The 25,897-nt window shown below is 48.6% G+C and overlaps 1 protein-coding gene across 35 annotated transcripts in view; it reads right to left on the bottom strand.

The window, feature by feature from the left end:
• Window positions 1-9,404: 9,404 nt before the first annotated feature.
• The window catches only part of CELF3 (CUGBP Elav-like family member 3), an 82,217-nt gene continuing 65,724 nt past the window's right edge, over window positions 9,405-25,897 (bottom strand). For 8 of the 35 annotated variants that reach the window (XM_054976018.1, XM_054976067.1, XM_054976027.1 and 5 more), the window contains exons 7-13: window positions 24,383-24,533; window positions 21,614-21,763; window positions 17,729-17,794; window positions 17,695-17,697; window positions 16,816-16,920; window positions 11,154-11,236; window positions 9,405-9,533 (exon numbers count right to left, since the gene is read on the bottom strand). In XM_054976018.1, the coding sequence (XP_054831993.1) occupies window positions 9,405-9,533; window positions 11,154-11,236; window positions 16,816-16,920; window positions 17,695-17,697; window positions 17,729-17,794; window positions 21,614-21,763; window positions 24,383-24,533 (687 nt within the window). Of the gene's footprint in view, window positions 9,534-11,092; window positions 11,237-16,815; window positions 16,921-17,694; window positions 17,698-17,728; window positions 17,795-21,613; window positions 21,764-23,921; window positions 23,928-24,382; window positions 24,534-25,897 lie in introns of all 35 variants that reach the window. The other 27 variants (XM_054976002.1, XM_054976036.1, XM_054976011.1 and 24 more) reach the window with 7 other exon arrangements.

Genomic DNA, 25,897 nt, shown 5'->3' with positions numbered 1-25,897 from the left:
TCAAAAGATCTGGGGGGGAGCTGCAGCTGGACTGTGAATCTTTTCGAATTTTTTTTTTCTTTTTGCTGACCTCCCAGGATTCCAACAGCCGCCCCCCCCCAAATGCAATGCAAACGGCACAGAATCATCCATATAGCTCCTTCTGCCATTCCACCATTTCTCCAAGGGCAACACAAAGCGCCAAGATGATAGTGGGGAACCCAGCCAAGTTTGGGGACTTACCCGTCTCTCCCCTCTATAGCGGGGTGAGGAAGCGGGGGGAAAGCAGTTCTTCTGTCTGGAGTGTACATTTCACCCCAGAAGGGAGGATGGAGGATATTGGTCATTTCTCTAATTCATAAAATCTTCTCTAAATCATGGCGGGAAAAGAGAATCCTGACCTGTGCCCCTGACTTCTCTTTTGCCTTTGGGTGCGTCCAGGGCTTTTTTTCAGGGGAACGCGGGGGAACGGAGTTCCGGAACCTCTTGAAAATGGTCACATGTCCGGTGGCCCCGCCCCCTGATCTCCAGACAGAGGGGAGTTTAGATTGCCCTCCACGCCGTGGAGGGCAATCTAAACTCCCCTCTGTCTGGAGATCAGGGGGCGGGGCCACCAGCCATGTGACCATTTTCTCCGAGGGCAACCCACAAAGTTCCACCACCTCTTTTCCCAGAAAAAAAGCGCTGGGTGCGTCCCTGTACTGGTAGAAGCTGGCCCTCCCTAGACTACTTAAAGGGCTGCTAGGATCATCCATTAGGCCTCCAAGAGTAATTCCACAGTCAGTGATGGGGGTGGGCATGGTGGATCTTCTGTACCTCCTTTGGGAATTGGGCCCTTCCTCCCCCACCTCTGCCGACTGCCCTGTGGAGCCAGCGGACCTGGGCATCTGGTCTCCACAGAGTGTCAGCCGCAGCCCCGCGATGCTTTTCAGCGACTGAAAGTACACACGCACACACACACTGACGACAACGACATCAAAAAAGAAAAGCAAAACACAGGAGAAACCCACAACGACAATGACGACAGGAAAAAAAAAACGACAACCAAAGGACAAAGGCCCTCAGAAGCTTGGATTCCCAGTGACGGCACAGCACTCTTGCCAGGCAACGACACAGCTGCACATGAGGTTCCAGAGGCATGAAGGGTTGCTATGGAACAGCCAATCAGGGAGCACCGGAAGGGGGCGGTGGCGGGGGACCACCCGGGCTCAGAGAAGGTGAGGTGCAGAGAGGAAGGATGCTTTCGTGCCGGGAGGAGGGAGGGGAAGCTGGTTAGGTGGGAGGGGGACAGGCAAGCATGCAGTCGGGGTGAACGGAAGAGGGGAAGATGGCGGAGGGGTTTGCAAAAGGAGGCAGGTGGGTTATGGGTCACAATCAAGGGATCCCCTTTGCCACACGACGGGAAGAAGGACCCTTTGCCTTGGCTTTGTCTCAGTCGTTCTTGTGTTTTTGACAGCCCTGGGATAGAATAGGGGATGAAGATTATCGTACCGGGAGTAGAAAAGTGTGGCAACGACGTGTGAGGAGTGACATTTTAAGGAGGTGGTTTTTTGGAATGATAGGGCTTGAAAAAGAATGAATTACTTTCTTTTCGGAGAACTGAAAACATCTGGAGAGAAAGGAACGGGGGGAGGCATAGGTACCTTACACTGAATCAGTATTGACTACTCAGGTTATCCACAACTGCCCGGGTGTCAGGGAGTCTTCCATATCACCTACTACTCGATATTTTTCTCTGGAGACTCCGGCGTCTGAACCTCGGACCTTCTGCATGCAAAACAGTTGCTCTACTACTGAGCAAACGGCTCTCTGGACCTCCTCCTTTTAAAGTGTCCACCATGGATGCGGATTAGAAAACCCACTCTAGGCCAACAGTCACAAGGTGTAGAAGGCCACTCTTGTATGCACTCGGAGTAATCTAGTGTTGGTATTGCTCCCCTGGAAGTTGGCTGTGGTAGCAAATGCAGTGCAAAGCCGTCATCAGTTTGGCCCGACCTCATGGCTGATCTACTCTTCCGCACACAAGAGAGATTGCAAAGTGCCTTTAAGACAGGGCTCAGAATAAAATCCAGTCAGACTTAGAGCCAAGCTACAAGTGATGCCTGACACAGGTTGGACACTTGTCAGCTTCCCTCAAGTTTTGATGGGAAATGTAGGCGTCTTGGTCTTGCCGCTTGGCTCTCCATTTAATTGAAGTTTACAGAAACCCCCCATACACACCCAGCGGAGGGGAAGGGTGGAGCCCAGCGAGAGCCTGACGCCTGTACTCCCCTCCCAACTGCATGCTCTGCCTCCCATAGACTGCCTCTCTGTAAACTTCAATTAAATGGAGAGCCAAGCTGCAAGACCGGATGCCTACATTTCCCATCAAAACTTGAGGGAAGCTGACAAGTGTCCAACCTGTGTCAGGTGTCACTTGTAGCTTGGCTCTGAGGCTCAAGCTAAACGGTGACATCTTACACGAGTTGGGAATTGAGTGCCTATCTCGACTTGTTGCTGTACGGAATAACGGAGTATCTTACTTTAACGGCTCTTTATTGCTCCATTTGGTTCTGGAGCACTGTCGAGGGGAAAGAAGAGCTTCCAGCTTCCCTCCCATGCCATTTTTGCCAACAGAAACAGACCGGGGGGGCCCTCTTTCCCCCTTTATTTGGGTCCATATCCCTTTCATAGTTTGACCGTTATGACCTCTATGATCAACCAAGGGCAATCTCTTGCTGCTGACCTCTCGGCCTAATGTTTGAATTGTGATCGCAGGCAGAGAGATTCTTGGTGGTGGTTCCGTACAATCAGAACTCAGTTCTGCCACAATCTCATGAAAAGCCCGATCTTAGGCATCTCCTGGGAACAATTTTAAAAAATTTTTTAGCCAGGCATGTGATGTTACAGCTCGTGATACGCACGGCTTGGAGGGGGAAGTCAAGCAGCACAAAGTTTTATAAAGAGAACTGTTTTGATGACGCATTTCTTAATTTTCAGCTACCCCTCATCCTACGCAGCATAAATGCGCATCTCAGGAAAGAAAACTATGGTATGCAGGTAGCGCAGCCTCCACAATGCATGTCAGGGACTCGTGTGGCAAAGGTGGAAGGGGGGCGGGTGGGATGGGGTGGAGAAGCCATGGTGAGAAGTCTGATGTTTGCCCACAGAACAAAAAGCACAAACCAACCAGATGGTGCCACCAGCCAACACATCTGAGAAATCAAACCACACAGACAAGCAACCATGACACAGGCAAGGAATCTTTTTTTTTTTGGTAAAAAGTCCCACAGCAGTACAGTGACAACAGTGGTTGAAAGGTGATCGAACAAATGCAGGCGTAGGGGATAGTGGGAGGTAGGGAAAGAAAGGATCAAAAGAAATGGAGGCAACGGGGGGGGTGTCACACACAGTTAGAAATTGAATTGAGGTTCTCTTTTTGCACTTGGGTGTGCGAGTGTGCGGGCATGGGTGCGAGTGTTCGTGGGCGAGCATGTTGGGCAAGGGGAGGGGGGAGGCACTTCACCAAACAAAAACTACGTTCCAGAAACTCACGGCACATCCAGTAATGCTAATTCACGCAGACGTCATGCAAAACAGTGCAACTCGGATCACATGACGTTTTGTTTTGTCTTTCCAAATAATAAGAAGAATAAAAATACAACCACTTTTTTTGTTCATTCCATTGGATGCAACTTACAAGGGGGCGGAGCTAGGTCTCCCGCGACAGCGAAGAGTGGCTTAGCAACAGAGTCGTCTCAAGATATGATTGGTACCCTGCCGAGGGAGGTGGGGAGGTAGGTGGGGTTTCAAGCGGCAAAGAAAGAAAAGGGGAGTTTGGTTTCTTTTCTGTTTTCTTTTTTTAAATATATAATTTCTTCTCTTTTAATATTTCCGTAAGAAAAGGTGGGGTGGGGGGGAATGACATTAATTCAAAAGAAAAACTATCTACTTACACATGAGAAGAGACAAGATAAGAACTTGATTATTGGACCGTTATAAAACCCCAAGCTTTCAGGTCACAACTTTAAAAAAGAAATAGATAATATGGGATATGCTGAATTTGCAGTGTCTTTAAACTGTTTTGGGCTCACTCAAAAAGATCACAGTGCATCCCCGTGCTCGTACTGGTTTCGATCTCGTGACTCGGTTCCACGAAGGAGGAAGGATACTTTCCTCCACACAAGGAGCCTTCTTTGGACACAGGAGGCCTCTCGCATGTCTTTGAAATCTTTCCACTACTCGGTGGTTTAGCAGACTGCATCCAGTTCTGCCCATGAAACTGAGCCCACCTAGAAGTAATACTCAATGTGAGGGAATATCCACAGAAACGGCTGTGCCCCTTCTGGTGATGTGTTAGCCCTGCGTTGAAGTAGGAGGCTGAACAGAAAAATGGGCAACGGTGGGACTTCAGGCTGCCACGAGAACGTTCTACAGAGAAAGGCGCTAGCAGCAGGGCTGCCATTTTCAGCGGCAGCCTCACCGTTTGCATCACGTATCGTTCCAGCCCTCGTTTAGGGTGTCTTCCACACTGCATGTTGTAGTTTTCCCGCTGCTGGTGCAGCTGCACGTAAAATGCAATAAGCAACAGGACTTCCACATTTCAGGTTTCCACAGGTTCAATTCCCCAGTCTACAGAAGCGGCTCCCACCTCTAGGTCACCATGGCTTTTGTATTTTTCTAAAACAAAAAATCAACACTAGAAAATTGTTATACTGATATACCCAGTGCTTTTTTTCAGCTGGAACACAATGGAACGGAGTTCCGGCACCTCTTGAAAATGGTCACATGGCTGGTGGCCCCGCCCCCTGATCTCCAGACAGAGGGGAGTTTAGATTGCCCTCTGCGCTGCTGAGCGGCGGAGGGCAATCTAAAGTCCCCTCCGTCTGGAGATCAGGGGGGCGGGGCCACCAGCCATGTGACCATTTTCGCCAAGGGCAACCCACCTCTTTTCCCAGAAAAAAAGCCCTGGATATACCGTTGTACTGATAGGTGTAGCAGGTTCTCTGATTTTCCCAGCTTTCATTTAAAAAAGAAGTTGACTAACTAGTCCTTTCCCTTGTGGACATACGCTCTTTTCCTTATATCTCTGCAACAGAAGGGGCTAGAGACATTTTTTAAAAAATAGAAGCTGGGACTTCAGAGAAACTGAAGCATCTACCAGTACAACGGTATATCAACACAACAATAATCTAGTGTTGATTTTTTAAAAAAAGAATTAAAAGCACTCCCCCCTCCTCTGTAGCAGGGGAAGAAAACGGCTGCCACAGGGACAATGGCTGCCGCATGAGCGAGAAAATCCAAATTTTCCCACCCACACAGCCATTCAAGCTTTGCTGCAATCTGTCCCCAAACTTTGGAGACAAGCAGGTTTGAGAAAGGCTGGATAAAAGCCAGGGAAACACCCAGAGGTGAATGAACGCACCACAGTGCTGTGGGAGAACAAGAAAAATCCCCTTTTTCAAACGCACTGAACTCTGGATAGGTCACCAGTGCGGATGGCACCCTAGTTCTCAGGAAGTGGTTTAGTACAAGCTACATATGGGTGAAAGGGCTCACCCGTTTCAGGTAATGACTGGGGAGCGAAAGGGAACCACTCAGTTTTGAGGATGGGTCCTATGTCTGTAGTGGCACATGTTTGGGGGCACGTGATCTACTGCTCTCAGATTTTTATCCCATGCTTCCTCTGATAAGCTCGGGACAGCCTACGCCGCTCCCCTCTCCTCCATTTTATCCTTTCAACACCTCTATGAGTTGTTTAAGCCAAGAGGTTGTGACTGGCCCATGCGCGGCCAGTTTCATAGCTGAGTGGAGATCTGAAGTCTTGCCTCTCCAGTCTTAGTCTCTAACCGCTCCATCGTGATTCCTTTAGTTACATTGCCTATACCAAATGGAGCAAATAACAGGAAGCCCAGCTGAGAATGAGCAGACTAAAGTCTGTGCCAGATTGTTGCTGAGGTTATTAATCCCACTCCCCACAACTTTATTCTTTTGTATTTTACTAGCCTCCTGAATTTTTTATTATCCAGATCAGTCTGCTATCCTTTTGAAACTCAATCTTGGCCTTTTCCATACGCCGTTAAAGGGACAGCCCACTCACGGAATGCTGGCGACGTCTCCGTTTGCAAAACGTTTGCGGGTCGTTTGGCTTCCATTTTTTCAGTGCCTTTTCTGTGACCGCAGAAAGCGCGCTCCCAGAAAAGGCGCCGAAGAAACAGAAGCCAAACGGCCCAAAAACATTTTGCAAATGGAGATGTCTGGATTCCTGGAGGAACGCCGCCAGCGTTCGGTGAGTGGGCCGTCGTTTAAAGGCCCCTATTAGTTTAAAACGGAATAAAATACACCAGCCTAGTTTCTTGACATCTTTCCCAAGGGGTCGCCTACAGCTGAGTATCATCCCAGCCATATGGCTATTTAGAGGGGCCTGTTTTTAAAAACTCGCCTTGTCTATTTAAACAAGTTAAGTTCTCCGGGGCAGAAACTTTTAGTAGGTGATCCTATAATACACTCAATTAAAAATGTCACCATTACTGGGAGTGCATCAGCCCTCCTAGAAAGCAGGAAAATGCCTGGAAACCCAATCTCTTCAATGTGCAAAACATTTCCTTGAGGAATTAAAAAGGGACTGTCTAGGTTGTCCCCCCCCCCCCAAAGTACAGTACCACCACCAAAAACGACGAAAAGAAACTTAAAAAAAATGGGTCACGCCAAGAGAAATTTGCTTCAAACTATATATATATATCTATATAAATATGTATATATATGAGAAACACGCACACAAGAGAACAAGACGGTTAATCAGAACAAAGGCATGGGACACGTCACGCCACGGACGGACACTTACAAATCCCCACAAACCCTCGTTTTGTTTAGAGTTTCTGCCCTAAAACTGACACGAGTCTGGGGACAATCTTAAAATCTAGGTGAAGTTGCAGGTGTTGGGAACAATACTGAAATATCTGGCTTTACAAGTACAAGGTTGATTGAGCGATGATGATGTAGATTGGGGACAGCAATGGGGTACCGCTTGTACCCCTCCATAGCCAACAGAGAAGGATTTGGGGGACACTTTTCTCAGCAGCCTGCTTTGCAGGAATATTGGCCGACCATCTTCCTCATCTAGACCTTTTTTAGGTTTGCTGTGCACTGGGAAATTCCTGGAGATTGGGGAGTGCAATCTGGGGAAGACAGGGTTTGAGGAGGAAAGGGACTTCTATGGGGCATAATGCCCTAGAGCTCACCATCCAAAGCAGCCATTTTCTCCAGGGGAACTCAGCTCTGCGGTCTGGAGTTGTAATTCCAAGAGATTGCCAGGCCTCACCTGGAGGTTGGCATCCCTACCTCTGGAGTACACCAGCCCTTTTTTTTTTTTTTTTTTTTGCAGTTCGAAGCACTCTACCCTGCACGGGCTCAGCCGTGTTCCTGTCTTTCCTTCCACCCACAAGGGTGTCCCCATTCATTTCTACAGAAGGGTCAATCTCTGTCCTGCCCTGCTGTTAAATTCATGGGAAAAGGCTTTGTGCAATTATTCAGTGCCATGAAGAGCTCTTGATTGTTGCTCTGTTTTTTGTGTCTGAAAATGTTTATTAAGAACAAGGGCTGACTGGAGCATCAAAACAGCCCTGGCACGAGCTGAGCCAACTGGTCCGTGCAGTATGGGCAATGTCATTTAAATTAGACTTGAGCCCGCTGGGCAAGCTGTTAGCATTGGTATCCCAATGCTTTGGCGGCGCCGGCTCAGCAGAGGCCACCTGGCCGCATTTCCTCCTGGCAAAGGAGAAAACAAAAGGGCCACGTGGGTCACATAGATAAGAATTGCCTGCTTATCTCACCTTCCCCTGGGCCACTAGTGAACCTTTCCAGGTAATTAGGAGATTGGGAGAACAGGAAGCTTCCCTGCACAGAAATGCCTATATACTAAACTTGTATAATGAGTTACAAATTATACTCGGAACGGATGCGTTTTCTGAATAACTTGCTTGCTGCACTGAATGCTCGCAATGATCTCTTTTTCTTCAAGTCTTCTACCCTTCCTTCACAATTTGGGCCTACCCACGGAGTCCGTAAGGATGAATCACGATATAACTGCTGTTCTTTTGTCAGGCTGATTGGCCTCGAATGATGACGCTAACACGGAAATGCTTCGTTCCAATTTTACTTCTTGGTTTTAAAGGACATTAAAGGAAGAAGCTGGGGACCTTAAAATGCTATTGGGGACCTTGCACCTTTTATGATTCATCATGCCAATTACATATGTCATTTCCAAAACTTGTGTCCCCATGCTAAACAAACATTATGAAATAATTGAAACCTCTTGTGAGCCCAAACAACTCATCCACTGGGGAGGTTGCCTGCTGGGTCTCTGCATGATTCATTCACTGCTCTGGCTTCCTCTCCTTCCATCCAGTCTCTGTTTGAGGGCAGCTAGTTCTCCAACCGATGTGCACAAGGTCTGCTTGGATGATTTAATCACTTTAATCCCCATAAAGATGCACACTAGATTTACCTGCTTCCGAGGAGGCTTTCAGCCCAATCTCTGTGTGAGTCACTGCTGTTGGCTTGCCTAAATAAGCTCACTCATGACAGTGGCTTGCCCAGGAACACAAAGGGATGGGCTCCTCTGAAAGCAGGTAAACGTTTACTCCAACGTGGTCTAAAAGGACGTCTTGTTGGGCTTAAAGAGTAAACTTAGGTGCCTGCAATTTGAATCAGCAAGTGTGCCTGAGCTTTTGGGAGCGGGATAGAGGTTGGGCTGGCTTGAGAACTGATTTTATTCCACAGATGTAGCCCATCTTCCGAGCTGTCGTAACAAGAATCAGGAGCAGGCAGTTCACGTATTTCCTGTGCCTTTTAATAATTAATTTTTGAAAGAATTCAGCGGGGGGTGGGGGTGGGGGATCTGTCCAGAATCCTATTTCTCTCCTGCATCTGGGAGGGCATGATAGGGCAGAGGCTGTTTTCCCTGCCAGGTTGGTGGAGAATTTTCTCTGCTCTAGAAGGTGGGAGAGGAAGAGGGCACGTTTGCTTACTCTCCTCGAGCCATTTAGGAAAGACCCAATTCTCTGCGTTAGTCCCAAATGGGACTGCAACTAGCCAAGTGAGTGAAAGAGAAAAGGAGGGAGAAAGCGCTCGAAATCACTGGGCCTGGTGCTTGTAGGGTCCCCCGTCACTTGTAGACAGTCCCTGGGCTGTGGGGGAAACGGCTTCTCCTTGGAAAAAGGAAGAGTTGAAGGGGGACTGCAAGAAGGTGTGCTAACGGTGTGGCTTCTTGATCCCCAGCTTGGAGAAGAAAGGGGAGATTGGTCCAGATGTGGCACAGCGCCCCAGGGAGGGAGGAGATACCCGCCATCCCCTAGGAGCCGTGGTGCTCTGGCATCTCCCTCTGCTCGTAGAGGCTCGAACCCGGATGCCGTAGCCGCCAACGTACTCACCTGATGGGTGGCAGCTCAGTAGGGCCGGTTGGCGTCTTTGGGCCGCTTCAGCTGGACCTTGAGGCGCTTCATCCCAATCTGGAAGCCGTTCATGGCCTGGATGGCGGCCTGAGCGCTGGCAGGATTGTCAAAACTCACAAAGCCTGAGGGGAGAGGAAAGAGACAGGGGTGGGGAGCGCCCGCTGAGACCAAACCTGACACAGAGAGGGCCAGTGAAGGGTGGTCATGGCGTAATTCTTCAGCGCGCAGACTGGTTCTGGAAACTTGGTATGGGGCACCCCCCTCGCCTCAAATCAACACAACGTGTGATCCGGTGGTACTCTCTCTCTGCTCATTCTCATTGCAAGCAGCACAGCTCTTGCTAGATTGCCCTGTTTCTAGGCCTCCTTTCAGGGCGCTTGCAGTGGGAGGGGGATCTCTTGCCAAGCTCATTCCCACAGGGCCGGCCCAAAGGTTTTTGGCACTCTAGACAAACAATGACTTTGGTATCCCCCTGCCCCTATTCCACTGAGAGTCCCTCTACACAAGACACCATCAAGTGTTGGGAAATGCAGTGCTATCCGGGACATGTTTTTTTTTTTCCTGTTGCAAATTTATTTATTTAAACAAACTGTAAACACAAAAGATAAGAAAAAACACAACAATTTAAAAAAAAAACCCCAAACTAAGTACATATAAACATGAAAAAACAAACAGGAAAAGCAACTAATAGTAATAAAAAGAACATACAGCTTAGAGGAAAAAAACTAAACTACAGGTTGAGTTCTGATTTTCTCCACGACAAATATATATTTTCAAAGTCTCACTTATTTTATGTTAAACATAAGAGCCCTCTTTTTTCTATTGTTTGTAATTCTTAATCCATAAATCCAGATATCATCAAATCATTGTTATCTATTTCATGTAAAAAGTCTATAAACGGTTTCTATTCAACCAAAAATGTAGATAATGTCTTTTCTCTAATCAGTGATGCAAATTCCAAAACTTTTATCCACCATTCCTCCATTGTAGCCAATGCTGGAGTTTTCCATTTTTGTGCATACATTACTCTTGCGTAGTTTTGTAAGATAGAACTGGCGGAGATCGCTCTGGAGGAGACAGATTCTCTTGCAGCCCTCTGCTGCCTCTGACATGCTGGACTGTCTCCCCTTCTAGATCTTTTACCCTGCCGCCCTCACTGCTTCAAACTTTGAATTACCTAAGCCTCGGCAGGGCAAAGGTTCCAGAATGGGAGACGCCAAAGCCAGCGAAGGGCTGTGAGAGAATCTGTCAGTGATCTCTGCCGGCTCTGTCATTTAGAAAACTACGCTTCCTGGCTAACATTGCATCTCCCGACACATGAAGAACACGCGTAAAAAGTATTGTGTAAAGAGATTCTAAGAGAGAGAGAAGTCTAGAATGAAAGTTTGCCTTACTGGGCATTCAAAACAAATGTAAAATAGATAAGCTCTTCAAAAGCCCTCCATGTTCCATTAGTGGGAGCTATAAAAGACTACAGACAACGGATGTGGAGCTTCTAGAATCCAGTGGACACCAACCTTTCCTTTGAGCCAACAGAGGAAGCTCCTCTCGCCTTTCTGCTGCCCCTCAAAATCCAGCGCCCTAGGCGACTACCTACTTTTGCCTAATGGTTGAGCCGGCCCTGCACCCCAGTTGCAGCAGGGAGTCCGCTCCGCCCTCTCCTCCCCACAGGCCATTCATACCGAAACATTTGCTCTGATTGGTAGCCCGGTCCACGAAGACTTTGGCAGAGATGACATTCCCAAAGGGGAGGAACATCTGGAGGATCTCGGAATCCGTAAACTCTTGCGGCAGGTGGTAGATGAATATGTTGCAGCCCTCGGGGCCTGGGAGAGGGCAGGGGGGTGGCAGGATGAGGGCCAGGAAAGAAGGGGGGGGGACAGAAGGGAAGGGGGGAGAGAGAGAGAGAGAGAGAGAGAGAGAGAGAATCACCAATCAGGAACATGCTAAGAACTGCAGAGCTGAAATGTTGCCGAGACTCTTTCCGCTCCCCTCGAAGTGCTTCGGATGTTTCAGCACCAGGAAATGCCTTTCGGTCTGGTCCGACAGTCTGGCAAGACTTCATTTCATATACTAATCAGAACCGTACCCAGTACCAACATCTACCTGGTCCCTTCCTCAAGTGATGGGAAAGAGATTAGATTCGTAGTATATACAGAAATGTTTCAGGAAAAAACTCCCATCTGCCATTAAAGATTTCCTCGCTCTGTTTCATATCGTGCGAGATAAATTTGAAAAGTCCTCCAGGAACAGTCTGTTTTCTCTCTCTTTTTTCCCCTTGTTTTTCTCTCTCTCCTTTTCCCTTTTATGTCGAATCCTTTTCTCTTTTATTATAAGCTCCTTTCTTTACTCTTTCATGTAATATTGTTTGTTGTGTATGTGATTTAGATGGTGTGGGGGGGGGTTGTGCTGGAAAAAATAACATTTTTTTTAAAAGTTCTTTAGATGTCTTGCTTAGGGCAAAATGAGACAGCAGCTCTGCTCAAACCCTGACCTTGTGGGTCGCTCAAGTTCCCGTCTGCCCCGAACTTGCCGGGGGTAGCTCTGTGCATGGCCTGTCCAGCTTGCCGGATGCACAGCGAAGCCAAGGTGCTCCAGCAAGCACACCAGTGGCACTGAGGACAGGATCACCATGAGGAAGCACGGCTACTGGGGATTCAGATCCTCAGGAAATGCAGCCAGTGGACTCTTCTCTCTTAGAGTCTCTTTACCCGAGACATCTGACATGTGAAGAACACGTGCAATGTTAGCCGGGAAGGGTAGTTTAAAAAGACAGAGCCGGCAGCAGGGCAAAGGCTTTGCTATATCCTGAAGCTGTGTGAAGGGGCTGTGAAATGCCAGAAGGGAAACTTCAGCTCATTATAACCTCTCCAGGTCCGTGCCTGGCTCTGGACCGCAGCTCCAGCCCATTTCCATTCCTTGCTGCCCTCTGGTTCCCCTTCCACACAGTTTTAGACTGGAGAGGTGAAATTGACAGAGCCTTCCCGGAAGCGAAGATGAAATTAACAAACCCTCTGAGGAGCAATCTCCTCCTGGAAGGAGTGGCTCACACATGGCTTTTTTCTGGAATGGCCTCTGATGCCATCCTGGCTATAGAAGCCATGGGGAATGGAGGGCAGGGCAGGAGATCGCGGGGAAAAGATGCACAAAGGCAGTTGCCAGTCTGGGAATTCCAGCTCTGGCCTCTTCCTTGAGTCCCTCCATTGTTCCTGCCCCTTTCCCCAGTCTGCTCCGATGAACTTGTGCTGCATTTAGGAAGGGAATGACCAGGCCACAGGCACATAGCAGGTAGTCTGTCTCCTTGGGGAAGTGGAAAGCCACAGCTGGGTCTCTGGAAGGTAGACTCATTAAAGCAGACCATTGGGAAAGCCACAGGACAGGCCAAGCCTACCATAATGAAGGAGGCAGCAGAAGCTAATAGGCGGAGATCACCCTTGAACCCAAGACCAGCTGCCACTGAGTATTTAGGCAGCTGGGTGGTGGAGAGTGCCCTCAAGTCATAGCTGACTTATGGTGACCCCTGGTGGAGTTTTCATGGCAAGGGACTAGCAGAGGTGGTTGGCCGTTGCCCGCCTCTGCAACCCTGGTCTTCCTTGGAGGTCTCTCCTCCAATTACTAACCAAGGCCGACCCTGCTTAGCTTCCAAGATCTGGGCTATTCAGGTCAGGGCATTTGGGCAGCTTAACACTGTTATAAATAAAACAAGAGTCTTGAGTCACTTGAGAGACGAGACCAGTTTTTTGTGCCGCACAGACTTCATGCTTCGAGACACAGCTTCAAGGGACTGGACTGCATCCTGGAAGCAGCTCCCCACGACCCGGGAGCAGGCCTGGCCCACTGGCCCTAATCCTAACCCAGTAGCAACCTACCCACTCTCCCCTTCATTCTTGAGTGCTTGAAGCTTCTGATGTCACCTACAATCAGGGGCCCAGTTGTCCCCCACCAGTAGCAGCTGAGAGCATCACTCTCGAGGACATTCTAGAGTCTCCAAGCAAGGTGGCCTTGCCCGAACAAGAATGGAGCCGAAGCCACCAAATGAGACTTAGAAGGCAATCTCAGCTTGTAGATCAGGGGCTGCCCAGCTTTCCAAGATAAAATGCAACCAGCCCTGTTTTTCTGGAGGCTGCGAAATTCACAGCAGTCCTGGCCAAGACGAAAGCCAGAAATTAGGAGGATTGGAACACGCAACAGTTTAATTCAGCAAAGTGCCTCCCTTCCCTCTGGGGGCTTCTTTAAAGAGCTCTCCTGGAAGATCACTGCGAGAGGCTCCAATTTCCAAAATAAAATGGAAGTACAGCCTGAAGAGGGTTTGAGCACGCAACTCCTGGCATCGGGGAAGACTTTTCTTTCCAAAGGGGCCGTTATAAATGGTTAAGGCAGCTCTGGCATGGATGGTTCCACCATTTCTACTGCAAAGCCAAACACCTCCAGACCTGAACACAAGCTTGTGGGTCTGGGACAAGGGAACAAGGGGACTGGCTGCCACCAGTTTTGGAGCCCCCCACCAGGCCTGACAGCAGATGGCACGAGATGACCTGTCCCCACAGCCAGTGGGCTTGTCTCTGAAAACACTGTCAAAAGTAGTTGCCCAAAAGATCTGCCAGACAACACGGAGCATGAAGAATTGTTCCCCTTTCAAGGGGTAGCTGGGACTGGAAAGAAAATCTGCACGTGAAAGTAGGAGAAAGGAAGCCATTTGTACTTTCTACTGAGGCTGGCAACTGATAGGGGTGGCAGCAGGTGACAGCTTTAGATCGCTTCCTGCAACGCCTGGAAGTGATGTCACACCTGTCTAGGAATCACCAGAAACTCTGTGGCTATTCAGCATCAGCTTCCATCATCGTGGGGTGAGGCTGTCTCTTCTGACAGTTGGTTGTTGCCACCTGTAGAGCCAGTCTGGCCCAACTCATCCATTGGTCCTGTGCCTCTGGTTTCAGGGTGGCAGTACAAGCCCATGGTGCCCTCATTTAAGTTTAGACTCAGGAATGGTGCTTTTTTAGTGGGGGGCTTTCAATGTCACAGGTGCAATTGAGCTGGTTCCTGCTCCAGGCCACCTCGGCAGGAGCTGAACTCACTCACTTGTTGGGCTGGAGGTCCCCCTTCGTTGGCTTACCAGCTGCTTCCCTGAGCTACACCCACCTGCCAAAAGCAGTTTCAGACGCTTTAGTTCTTCAAAGCATTTCCAGGACAAGTACAATGTTAAAGGATCGGAACTCGCAGCTGCTGGGTTTTTCAGCTTAGCCCCTTCTGCTGCTAGTCTGAAACAAGGCCTCTGCGCATATTCCAGTGGGGGTTCACATTCAAAGTGATCTTCCAATGATAAAAAGCACTGATCGAACGGGTCGGGGGGAGGGCGCTGAACTTAGAGCAACAGTCGGTCACTTCGACCGACTAGCTCAGCCAACAGGATTCCCTTCCAGGAAGATATTTCAATTAGTTTCACAAGGCAGAAAACAGGGACTTGGGAGCAGAAGTAGCTTAGAATTCTTAATAGTACTTTATCTTAAGGCTCTTAAAGGTTATGATAATCAGTTACATTAAGCGATAAGCAGTGTTAGTGTTAATTGTTCTTTTTTCTTTTTTTATTATTACTAAAATAATGAGTAGAAATAGGGTTGAATTTTGCCTGTTGTTTATTTTGGTAAAATATTTAATTGCTATTTTAGTTACCATAAAGGTCATGACTTCGATACCTGCTATTTTAATCATCCTTGTAGTACACAGTTTTTCATATCTGCTTTGCTTGTCCCCTTTTTGTCCCCTTCTTTTCTGCACCTTATTTTTGCTTTAATTAAAAAAAATTAAAAAAAAGAAAAAGAAAACAGGGATTTGAACTCACAACTGTGGGCTGTATTAAGAGTCTACAACCTGCACCATCCGCTGGATTTCTACCTAGGTGCTTTCATTCTAAGTGACCTCTAGGGCAGAAGGGGAGAAAAGGGAGTTAAAATCATCGCTGACTCGAACTCAGAGCTGTTTGCCTGACAACTGGCTGCTGCTAGTTTCTAGATCTCGCAGGGGCCGAAACTCGGGATTGCCAGGCCAGGAAGAAAGAGAAAGGCAGGAGGTCAGTCTCGTCTGTTCAGACTGGCAGAGGCTCTTCGGGTTCTCAGGTAGAGGTCTTTCACATTATTTTTTTACTTGTCCTTTTTCACTGGCGATGCCAAGAATTGAACCTGGGTCCTTCTGCATACCAAACTGATGCTGTGCCACTGAGCCACGGCCCCTCCCAGAACCCAGGAGAGGAGGACGCTGGGGAAGCAGCTGTAAGACGGTCTCCCTTAGTCCCTTGTTAGCTAACCCCGTGACCACTGATTCCTGCTGCTAATTTCTGCCCCTGCAACACAGGGGAAGGTTTGTTGATTCAGAACATGTGAACAGAGGTATGCGCCCAAGGCACCAAAAGGAGGCGGGATTTGAACCAGCAACCCTCTGGAGCCTATTTAGATGCCCCTGAACTATCTCGCTGCTGCTAGGAGAGAATGAATTGTGCTTGGCTCGCAGCCGGCGAAGATCCTCTCAAACTCCCTTGAGATATCTGCAAGGAGCCCACCCAGTGACTTATCAACTGACAGCTTCATTAGAACTCGCAGCCTCCGAGGATCATGTTACAAACCATCTCCATTCAGCCACACTGAGGAGCAGCCACAGGCTGGGGTCCCTGAAGCTTCCTTGCCAGCTCTGAGAGACTGCACAAGAGGGAGTGGGTAGGCTTTAAGTTGCCAACAAGATTATTTGTTGGGCTTGCACAGTCACCACACTAAATGCCGGCAAAGGGCTCTTGAGCTTCCTCAAAGAGGCCTTGGCAGAGCCCTCTCCTTCATGCATACCTCTGCGGACCCTCGGCACAGCCCCCAATTCCAAGGACCTCCCCACACGGCATGCACAATTACGAAACCTCAGCCTCTTTTTTTCAAGGAGAGACATGGGCAAAGGGCTCCTCAACCTTCTCACTCCACAGGACCAGTGCCAAAGCCTCTTCAGCTGCTGACTGGGAGAATCATAGAATCATAGGGTTGGAAGGGACCTCTAGGGTCATCTAGTTCAACCCCCTGCACAATGCAGGAAATTCACAACTACCTCCCTCCTCCACAGAAGGAGGGCTTTGAGAGCCCTTTGCCTCTGCCTCAGCTCAATCAGAACTACTGATTTGAAAATATGGTCCAGCCCCTGAACTGGCTCCATTTACAACCCACAAGATCCCATCCAATGACCCGCCAGGTTCTGGTGCTGCGACTCTGCCCCCACCTAAGTTGGGGGCGGGCGGTATTTTTGAAATGCAAAGTTCCCCACCATTACCCTTTGCTCCACACCCTTGCCTAATAGCAAGGACTTTTGGGCAGGCTGAAAAGAGCCAGGGCAAAAAAGGACTCCTCCCTTTGAGGCACAGTCCCGGTCAACCTACCTTCCCGCTGCTGCTGCTGCTGTGGGGGCGGCTGCTGGGTGATGATGGTGGCTGGCTGTTGAGGGAAGGCTGGGCTCACCAGTCCATAGGCAGCGGGGTAGGCGGCTGCGGAAGGAAGCGGGAGAGAGTAAAGGGCGGGCTCCTTGTTTGCATTGGTCATACAACGAGGACTAGGCAAAAGAGAGGCTGCCACCAGAAAATGAGGCCTATGCAATGGGCTGACGAGCAGGCTGGCATCGTCCGGGCAACGGGGCCTAAGGGATGGCAAACGACAGGCCTCTGGTGTTGCCCAGGCAACAGGGTAGTCTAGGGAAGACAGTGACCAATAACAACAGACCGTGGCGTCACCCAGGCTGCGCCTCTGCTTTGCCTACGCACAAGAAAGGCAACCAAGCCTCAGGTATTACCCAGGCAATGGGGCAACAACGCTCACACCAGAAATGAGAACACCCGGCCCCTGGCCTTGCCTAGGAAATTGGGCCTCAGCAGAAGAGTATTTACTTACTTATTAAAAACCTTTAGACAATGCCTTTCCACGCAAATAGGGTCCCCAAGGTGGTGTGAGGTGTAGGCCTGTGACATCACCTCAGCCATAGGGAGAAGGCCAAACCACAGTAGTAAACACCAAGCCCCTTGTGTTTGGGGCAGAAAACGAACAGCCACATTGCAATCCTAAGCGGAGTGACTCCAGTCTAAGCCCATTGATTTCAATAGGCTTGGACTGGAGTATTTCTGCTTAGGATTGCACTGCCAGTGATGTAGCCCTAGGTACGAAGCCTGGGCTGGTACAAAGACAGCCACCCCCCAGGTTGACACCACACAGGAAAATTGATTGAAGGGAGAGGGGATGTCAGGCCAGCCGCCTTCCGCTGCAGAGACGTCCTGGGGCCTCGCTTTCACACCCCCCTCGTACCTGTGTAGTGCTGCATTCCGGCATAGGCCTGCTGCAACGGATCCACGGGGGCCGCTGGGCTCTGTGCTGTGGCATGCGGGAGGGAAGCAGAAACACAGACAAGAAGTGTCACACGTCATTCACCACCAACAACATGACAACGTTCGATTTATATACTGCCCTTCAGGACAACTTAACGCCCACTCAGAGCGGTTTACAAAGTACAAACACCCTGTGAGGTGGGTGGGTTTGAGAGCGCTCTGAGAGAGCTGTGACTGACCCAAGGTCACCCAGCTGGCTTCAAGCGGAGGAGTGGGAAATCGAACCCAGTTCTCCAGATTAGAGTCCCACGCTCTTAACCACTACACCAAACTGGGAATACATGAGAGGGAATGCATGCATGTAGAATTATCTATTGGGTTTTGTTCACAGTATTGTTACATTTCATACAATCTAACTTAGGTCAACAGCAGCAAAACTTATTAACTTTTCCTGAGAAGCATTTTTCTTTATTTAAGCTATAAACAGTAACATAAAAGCTATAAACAATAAACATCAAAAATAAACACATTTTTTTTAAAAAAAACTACACACACTAACAGTACATATAAACATAGGCCATTTTCACACTGCTTACCTTCCCTCGGAACGACCCGGATCATCGTGCAAAAAACGCGGAAGATCGTGTTTTCTCGCACGAGATTTGCGTGACATTGTGCAAATCTCACACGAGAAAATGCGATCTTCTGTGGTTTTTGCACGATGTTCCAGGTCGTTCCAAGGGAAGGTAAGCAGTGTGAAAACGGCTATAAAAGAACAAACAAGAAAAAGAAAAAAAACCTAAAACTAAACTACGAATTGAGTTCCGATTTTCTCCTCAACAAATATACATCATTTTCAAAGTCTCACTTATTCTATGTTAAACATAAGAGCCCTCTTTTTTCTATTGTTCATGATTCTTAATCCATAAACCCAGATGTCATCAAATCCTCCGGCATCTTGTTTCACACGACCAGTTGCCCGCCTCAAACTCCTTTGGACAGAGGCCAGTGGAGGTGGAGCAGCTCAGGTCTTGCAATGCAGACGGTCCATTACTGAGCAGTTCAGGTTCAGCAAAGTTCACCTTACTCTGAGTGTCCGGAGATGCAGCCTTCTTTCTAAGCTGAATTACAGCTGCACAAGCCTCTGACTCCGATCCAGGAGGGGAGGAGGGGGTTCAGCCCTGTCACCCCTGCCTGGGTTTGCAAACTGAAACCAGGCTCTCCATGCCATTATTAAAGAAAAAAGACAAGCTTTCCTTGGACTAACAACGGCGCCTTTTCAGCGGGAAGTCAAGGGCGCAGATTAGAATTTATGGAGTAGAATTTTTCATTCTACCACCTTGCCCTAAAAGGTGACAATGCAAAATAAAATTTTAATTTTATTTAAACTATTAGTGTCTACCTGTGGGTTTCAGATATAAAGGCCCCCTTGGTTTTGCCTGCCAAACGATTCCGGGGCAGGTTTTACAGTACGCTCCGTTCATGCACGTGACGGGCCAGACCTGTTGGGCTAGCTGCCTGCATGAATTAAGAGTATGATGTAGAACCCGCCCTACACCGCCCTCTGATTCCCCATAGCACAGAATCAATATCTGTAGTCTTGGGAAAGCTTTCTAGGAGAAGACTGACTGCTCTATTAGGTTTGCCAACTCTTGGTTTGGAAATTCCTGAAGATTTGGGTGTGGAGCCTGGAGAGGGCAGGGTTTGGGGAAGGAAGGGGCCTCAGTGAGATATAATGCCACAAAGTCCACCCTCCAGAAGCAGCCATTTTCTCCAGGGGACCTGATCTCAATGGTCTGGAGATCAGTTATAAATCTGAGAGATCTCTGGGTCCCACCTGGAGGTTGGCAACCCCAAATGCTCTCCTTGAGGACCCTGCAGTTCTGCACTTCAGTTCCTATATGTTTACAGCTAATTACGGCTGATGATTCAGGAGGAGTTGGTCATTGTTCTTAGGGATATAAAGGTTGTGTTAATTTTTTCAGACGGAATTGATGGAACGCATGCGTCTGTGGATTTGTGAAATGCTATGTACTATAATTAACTTTGAATCGTTGTATGTAATGTTTGCACTCAACGCACTTTGAATTTTAAAAATATTTTCTTGAGGTTATTTATGGTTTAATTTGACATAGGGGACCTTTGCTATCTATTATTCAAAGGGTTATTAGCCAGATTCACAGACGAAGAGAGGTTTATCAATGGTTGTTAGCCACAAGGGCTAAAATGGAGCCTCCATATTCAGATGCAGTCTATCTTGCCAAAGGGCAGTCATGGCGGATTGCCCTTTGGAGGGACTATTGCTTTCCTTCCCTACTTGCAGACTTCCTGAAGGCATCTACGCAGCTACTGTGGGAAATAGGATGAGGACCGCATAACCTTTAGTCCGATCCACCGGGGAATTCTTATCAGCTGCAGAGTATTTGCATTTACTATGAGATTAAAATATATACCCCAGTGTTCTTATTTTTGCAGTCACAAATGAAGGATGGCGACCACGTGGCTGCTCTTAATTAAACACATAAAACTGCCTTATTCCGAGTTATAGATCCGGAGGCGTTAGCCATGTTAGTCTGTAGTTGCAAAATAGTGAAAAGTCCAGGAGCACCTTTAAGACGAACCAACTTCATTGTAGCATAAGCTTTCGAGGACCACAGCTCTCTTCGTCAGGTGCCGAGTTAGACCATCAGTCCATAAACGTCAGTATTGTCTACTCAAACTAGCAGTGTCAATCCAAGATTTCAAGCTGAGGTCTTTCACATCACCTACTACCTGAGCCGTGGCCCCTCCCCACAATTCATTTACGTAGGATTGCCAGCCTCCAGGTGGTGGCTGGAGATCTCCCGGAATTACACCTGATCTCCAGGTGACAGAGGTCAGTTTGCCTGGAGAAAATGGCTGCTTTGGAGGATGGCTCTACGACATTATACGCTACTGAGGCCCCTCCCCTCTCTAAACCACGCCTCTCTAGGCTCCACCCCCCCCCCCAAATCTCCAGGAATTTCCCAACCCTACATTTACGTTCAATGGAACAGGGCAGTTTGAAATGTCCATTTTAAAGGCCCAGTTCCTAAAAGGAGGAGGTTTTAATCCTATACTTCAAGATCACCCCCTTCCAGCTCCATCCCACCACTTGGAAGACCAGAAGGAAGGACGAATTAAGAATGGGGAACAAAGTTTTCCACAGGGATGCTCATGGAGACAGAAATTCGGAGCCGGATCTAGCAATATGGGACTATGAATTGTATCCCGGGCTTTTTTTCAGCTGGAACGTGGTGGAACGGAGTTCCGGCACCTCTTGAAAATGGTCACATGGCCGATGGCCCCGCCTCCTGATCTCCAGACAGAGGGGAGTTTAGATTGCCTTCTGTATCATCCAGTGGCGCAGAGGGCAATCTAAACTCCTGTCAGAGTGTCAGTTTGCTAGTCAGTTCTCAAGCCATAGCTACGCCATGTTCTCATGTTATAATCTGTACAACTCCCCTCTGTCTGGAGATCAGGGGGCGGGGCCGCTGGCCATGTGACCATTTTCGTGGAGGGCGATTTAAACTTTAAAATCCGCCCCTTGTTCCAGCTGACCCAAAGTGATGTCATTGTGCGGTCCTGGGAGCATGCGTGCACTTTGCCCGCGCGCATGTGGTACCAGGGGCACCACCTCCCGCCAGGAGTTGCCCCCTGTGCTGGCAACCCACTGAGTCCCACCACCTCTTTTCCCAGAAAAAAAGCCCTGATTGTATCAATGAATTGTGTCATTCAGAAGATGTGGGTGACATTGGTTGGTTGGAAAGGAAGTCCAAGCAAAGAGGGATGTGAAGAGAGAGACTTGGGCAAGGGTCAGAGAAGTGCCCTTGGGCAACAAAGATACCTGGATAGGGGTGGACTCCGTTCGTGTAGATGGCCTCAGAAGCAGGCTGCCCCGTGCTCTGAGTGGGAACTGGGCTGTACCCGTTGACGCTGAGGGTGGCTGGGATGGCAGACACTGGCGTGGCAGCGATGGCAGGTGGTGTGCTGGTACCTGTGGGGAAAGAGGTCTGATGAGGGTTGTAGAAAGACCACCTGGCCTTGGCCCCACCCATTTCCCTGTGCCTTCTCCAACCATCCATTACCTTCACTTGCCAGAATTTATTTATTTCATTTATGCTCTGCCTTTCTCCTCCACGGGGACCCAAAGCAGCCTATATCCACAACCTTGTGAGATAAGCTAGGTGTGTGACTGGCCCAATGTCACCTAGCAAGCTTCCGTGGCAGAGTCTGGGTTCGAACCTGGGTTTTCCATCTCCCAGTCTAACCATTACACCACACTGTCTCTATCATTTCTGTCCGACTCAGATTTCAGTCTCTTACAGTGTGAGATTTCATATTATTGTAAACTATGAGAACCTAGAATAATCTACTGGAGTTGAGTCCGGGGGCACCTTAGAGACCAACAAGATTTTCAGGGTATAAGCTTCCGAGAGTCCAAACTCCCTTCCTCAGCTACTTTGACTCTCGAAAGCTTACACTCTGAAAATCTTGTTGGTCTCTAAGCACCACTAGACTCAAATCCTGCTGTTCTACCCTAGACATACCTATAACTAGAATAATTTACAGTGCAGTTTTGTAACAATGTAGAGATTTGGGGGGGCACGGTCTGCCCCCCCATAAATGTCCCTTCCCCCTTTGTCATAAGTAGATGTCTTCTAGATTTTCCTTTCCAGATAGCCAAAGAAATAAATCCGTTGCACTTAAATTAACCTTTAGGCCACAAAGAAAACTGGAACTCTACTAGAGGGATAGATGATGCATTAGAAATACACATTTTCCTTGCATATATCATTTATTTTTGCATTTTTGCTAGTTGGGGTCACAGGAACCAGGGATTCTACAGGGCACCGAAGATCACGTCCAGCCACCTCTCTAGCACCTGAGATTCCAGCTTGCATCTCTGGCCACAATATCAGTACTGCAACGTCTGGCACTCTCGGGGACCTATCACCAGATGAAAGCCCTCCCCCCAGCCCCGGCCATATAATATTTACATTTAATGGCATTCGCTTTGAGTCTCTGGACATCAGTTTGAGTTGAAAAGTTGGATCAAAACGTAACGGATAAACTAAACATAAGGGCTAGAAATCGAGATTCTCACATTCTACACTTCAATAGAATCCCAGCATATGCAAGAATTCTTTCCCCCTTCTGCTCTGTATCCGAACTGGTATATGATATGAAACTACCGCAATCTAGTATGCAAACCTCCGCAAACGATCATAAAAAGCCCAAAACCTTTTAAGGAAATATCTGCGGCCTCTTCCGCACAGTGAAATTTACAATGGTGTATTCAGCCCGTGAGGATTGGATCTGCTATATTCATCTGTTCTGGCCCCATAAAAGGTAACGGTAGTCCCCTGTGCAAGCACCGAGACACTGCTTTGATTTTTTTAATTCTGCGTTTTGAGGGATCTCAACTGAAGTGGTATCTGTTTTTTATTTCTGCACTAAAAAAATGCTCCAATTCTGAGAACTCATCAGTTTCCATCAGTTAATTGCCGAGGAAATTTGCAAAGGTTTCTTTCTTTTTTTTAATGTCACCTCTAGAGTCTAGCAAGAGGGGGACCCTACAGCCCCAACCTCAATGTTGCCATTTATTTTAAAAAAAAAATCAGGACTGTGCTTCAAAAACACCCTGGTTTGACTTTGCTTGGGGGGGGGGGGGAAATCGGGGTATGTGCGTAGGGAGAAAATCTGCAGAAAATCTGGGGAAAGATCGATTCTACAGCAGCTGCAGCCTTTCTCCACATTGAATGCAAAAAAGTCTAGGAAGCTGTTTGGAGAATGAGAGCCACGTTACAAGAGACAAATTACACGAGGAGAAGCACATGAAGACAGTCACAATGTTAGCAGGGATACTGAGTTTTAAAAGAGATCGGAAGGCTTTGTCAATTTCCCCTCTCTACAGAGCCAGGGAGATGGCTGCTCAGAGGGTTTTCCTCTTTGCCTCCAGAAGGCTCTGTCAGTTTCACCTCCCCTTCTAAGAGGCAAAGAGGAAATTAACAAACCCTCTGAGCAGCCATCTCCCTGGCTCTATAGAGAGGGGAAATTGACAAAGCCTTCCGATCTCTTTTAAAACTCATCTTCCGGACTAACATTGCGACTCCCTTCACGTGCTCCTCCTCATGTAATTTGTCTCTTGTAACTTGGCTCTGAATTGGGGTACTTTGACCGCGTGTGCAGAGGTCTGGAGAGAAATCGATGTCGTACGGGGCCAGAAACGATGAAAGAGCCGGTGCGTAAAAGACCAGTGAGAGGGGTGCTGGACTCCAGTGCCATTCCAGACCCAGGCTCAGCCTGGATGAGAGGAATCCCCGTGGGTTCTCTCCACAATGTTCAATGCATTTTGTCACCCCGCAAAAGGCATATCCATCCCCCCTGGGTCTCGAGCTGCCAGCAGCTGAGCCCAAGCCGAGATTCTGTATCCTAGGTCTGGGGTGAGCAGCGGTATGCCAGTCACCTCCTGTGCGGCTGATGGCTGAAAGTGGGTCTGGCACCTACAGAACAACCACGTTCTCTTCACGACTGCAGGTCCCAAGCAAGCAGTTGAGCACGTGGCTTCGACCCGAGAACTGGCCCCGCGTCACCCACCCGCAGCCCGTATTACCTGAGGACGGCGTGATGGGTGTAATGGGCGTAGCGATGAGGCCGTTGGGGTTGATGGTGGCCATTTGCTGCATCTGGACGGCGGCCATCGTGGCCATGGGGTTGAGGTAGGCGGAGTGCGCAGCGACCAGAGCTGCCTGCTGCTGCATTAGCTGGGGGGGCGGGGGGGGGGGGCGGGAGAAGAAAGGCAGCAAATCATTTTACAGGAAGCCACAATCGTCTTTCCAGGTCTACCCGCTCCCCAAATACCGATCAAAACCCCCTGAGAGCCTCTATCATGGCTAGCCATTTTATTTATTTATTTATTTATTCAATTTATATACCGCCCATCCCCAGGGGCTCTGGGCGGTGAACAGTTAAAATCGATAAAAACAAAAACTAAAATCAATATACAAATAATGTTGGGTAGCCCTGTGAGTAGCTTTTGAGAGTCAGAATTGACTCCAAAGTTCATCCCTTGGAAATCTAGTTGGCCTTAAAGATGCTACGGGACCCGCATCCTGCTCTATCATGGCAGCCATGCTTGGGATGTCAGACTGCCCCAACTCACAAGCTTAAATTTTACTCTGCTCTGCTTAATAACATTTGATTTATATACTGCCCTTCAAGACGACCAAGGTCACCCAGCTGGCCTCAAGTGGAGGAGTGGGGAATCAAACCCGGCTCTCCAGATTAGAGTCCCACACTCTTAACCACTACACCAAACTGGCTTAGACCTCACCTAGAGTATTGTGTTCAGTTTGGGGCACCACAGTTTAAGAAGGATGTTGACAAGCCGGAACATGTCCAAAAGGGGCGACGAAGATGGTGAGAGGTCTGCAGACCACATCTTCTGAGGAACGGTTGAGCGAGCTGGGTATGTTTGGCCTGGAGAGGAGGCAACTGAGAGGTGATATGATAGCCCTCTTCAAGTATTTGAAGGGCTGTCATATAGAGGATGGAAGGGACGGTGGCATGGTACCGCCCGATCTCATCAGATCTGGGAAGCTAAGAAGGATTAGAACTTGGATGGGTGACCAACCAAGAAGACTCTGCAGAGGAAGGCAATGGCAAACCACCTCTGCATCTCACTTGCCTTGACAGTCTGTCGTTGGGGTCGCCATAAGTCAGTTGTGACTTGACAGCACTTTATGCAGACACACACATACAGGGTGGAGAAGAGTTGTTTTCTGTTGCCCCAGAGGGTGAAACCAGAACCAACGGGTTAAAATTAAAGCAAAAGTTTTTTCGGCTAAACATTAGGAAGAAGTTCCTGACAGTTAGAGCCGTCCCTCAGTGGAACAGGCTTCCTCGGGAGGTGGCGGGCTCTCCTTCTTTGGAGGTTTTTAAGAGGCTAGATGGCCATCTGACAGCAATGCGGATTCTGTGACTCAGTATGAATTTCGGCAGATCGGGAGAACTTGAAGGGATAAGCGGCAGCTGGGCTCTCCACGGCCTTTTCTTACGTGCCCAGGATAATGCTGGTTGCGACTTTGGGTCAGGAAGGAATTTTCGTCCAGGCCAGATTGGCCAGGGA

The sequence above is a fragment of the Eublepharis macularius genome, chromosome 1 (assembly GCF_028583425.1).
Source record: "Eublepharis macularius isolate TG4126 chromosome 1, MPM_Emac_v1.0, whole genome shotgun sequence".
Taxonomy (NCBI): domain Eukaryota; kingdom Metazoa; phylum Chordata; class Lepidosauria; order Squamata; family Eublepharidae; genus Eublepharis; species Eublepharis macularius.
The sequence above is the reverse complement of the archived record's forward strand: the minus strand, read 5'-3'. Positions and strand labels throughout refer to the sequence as shown.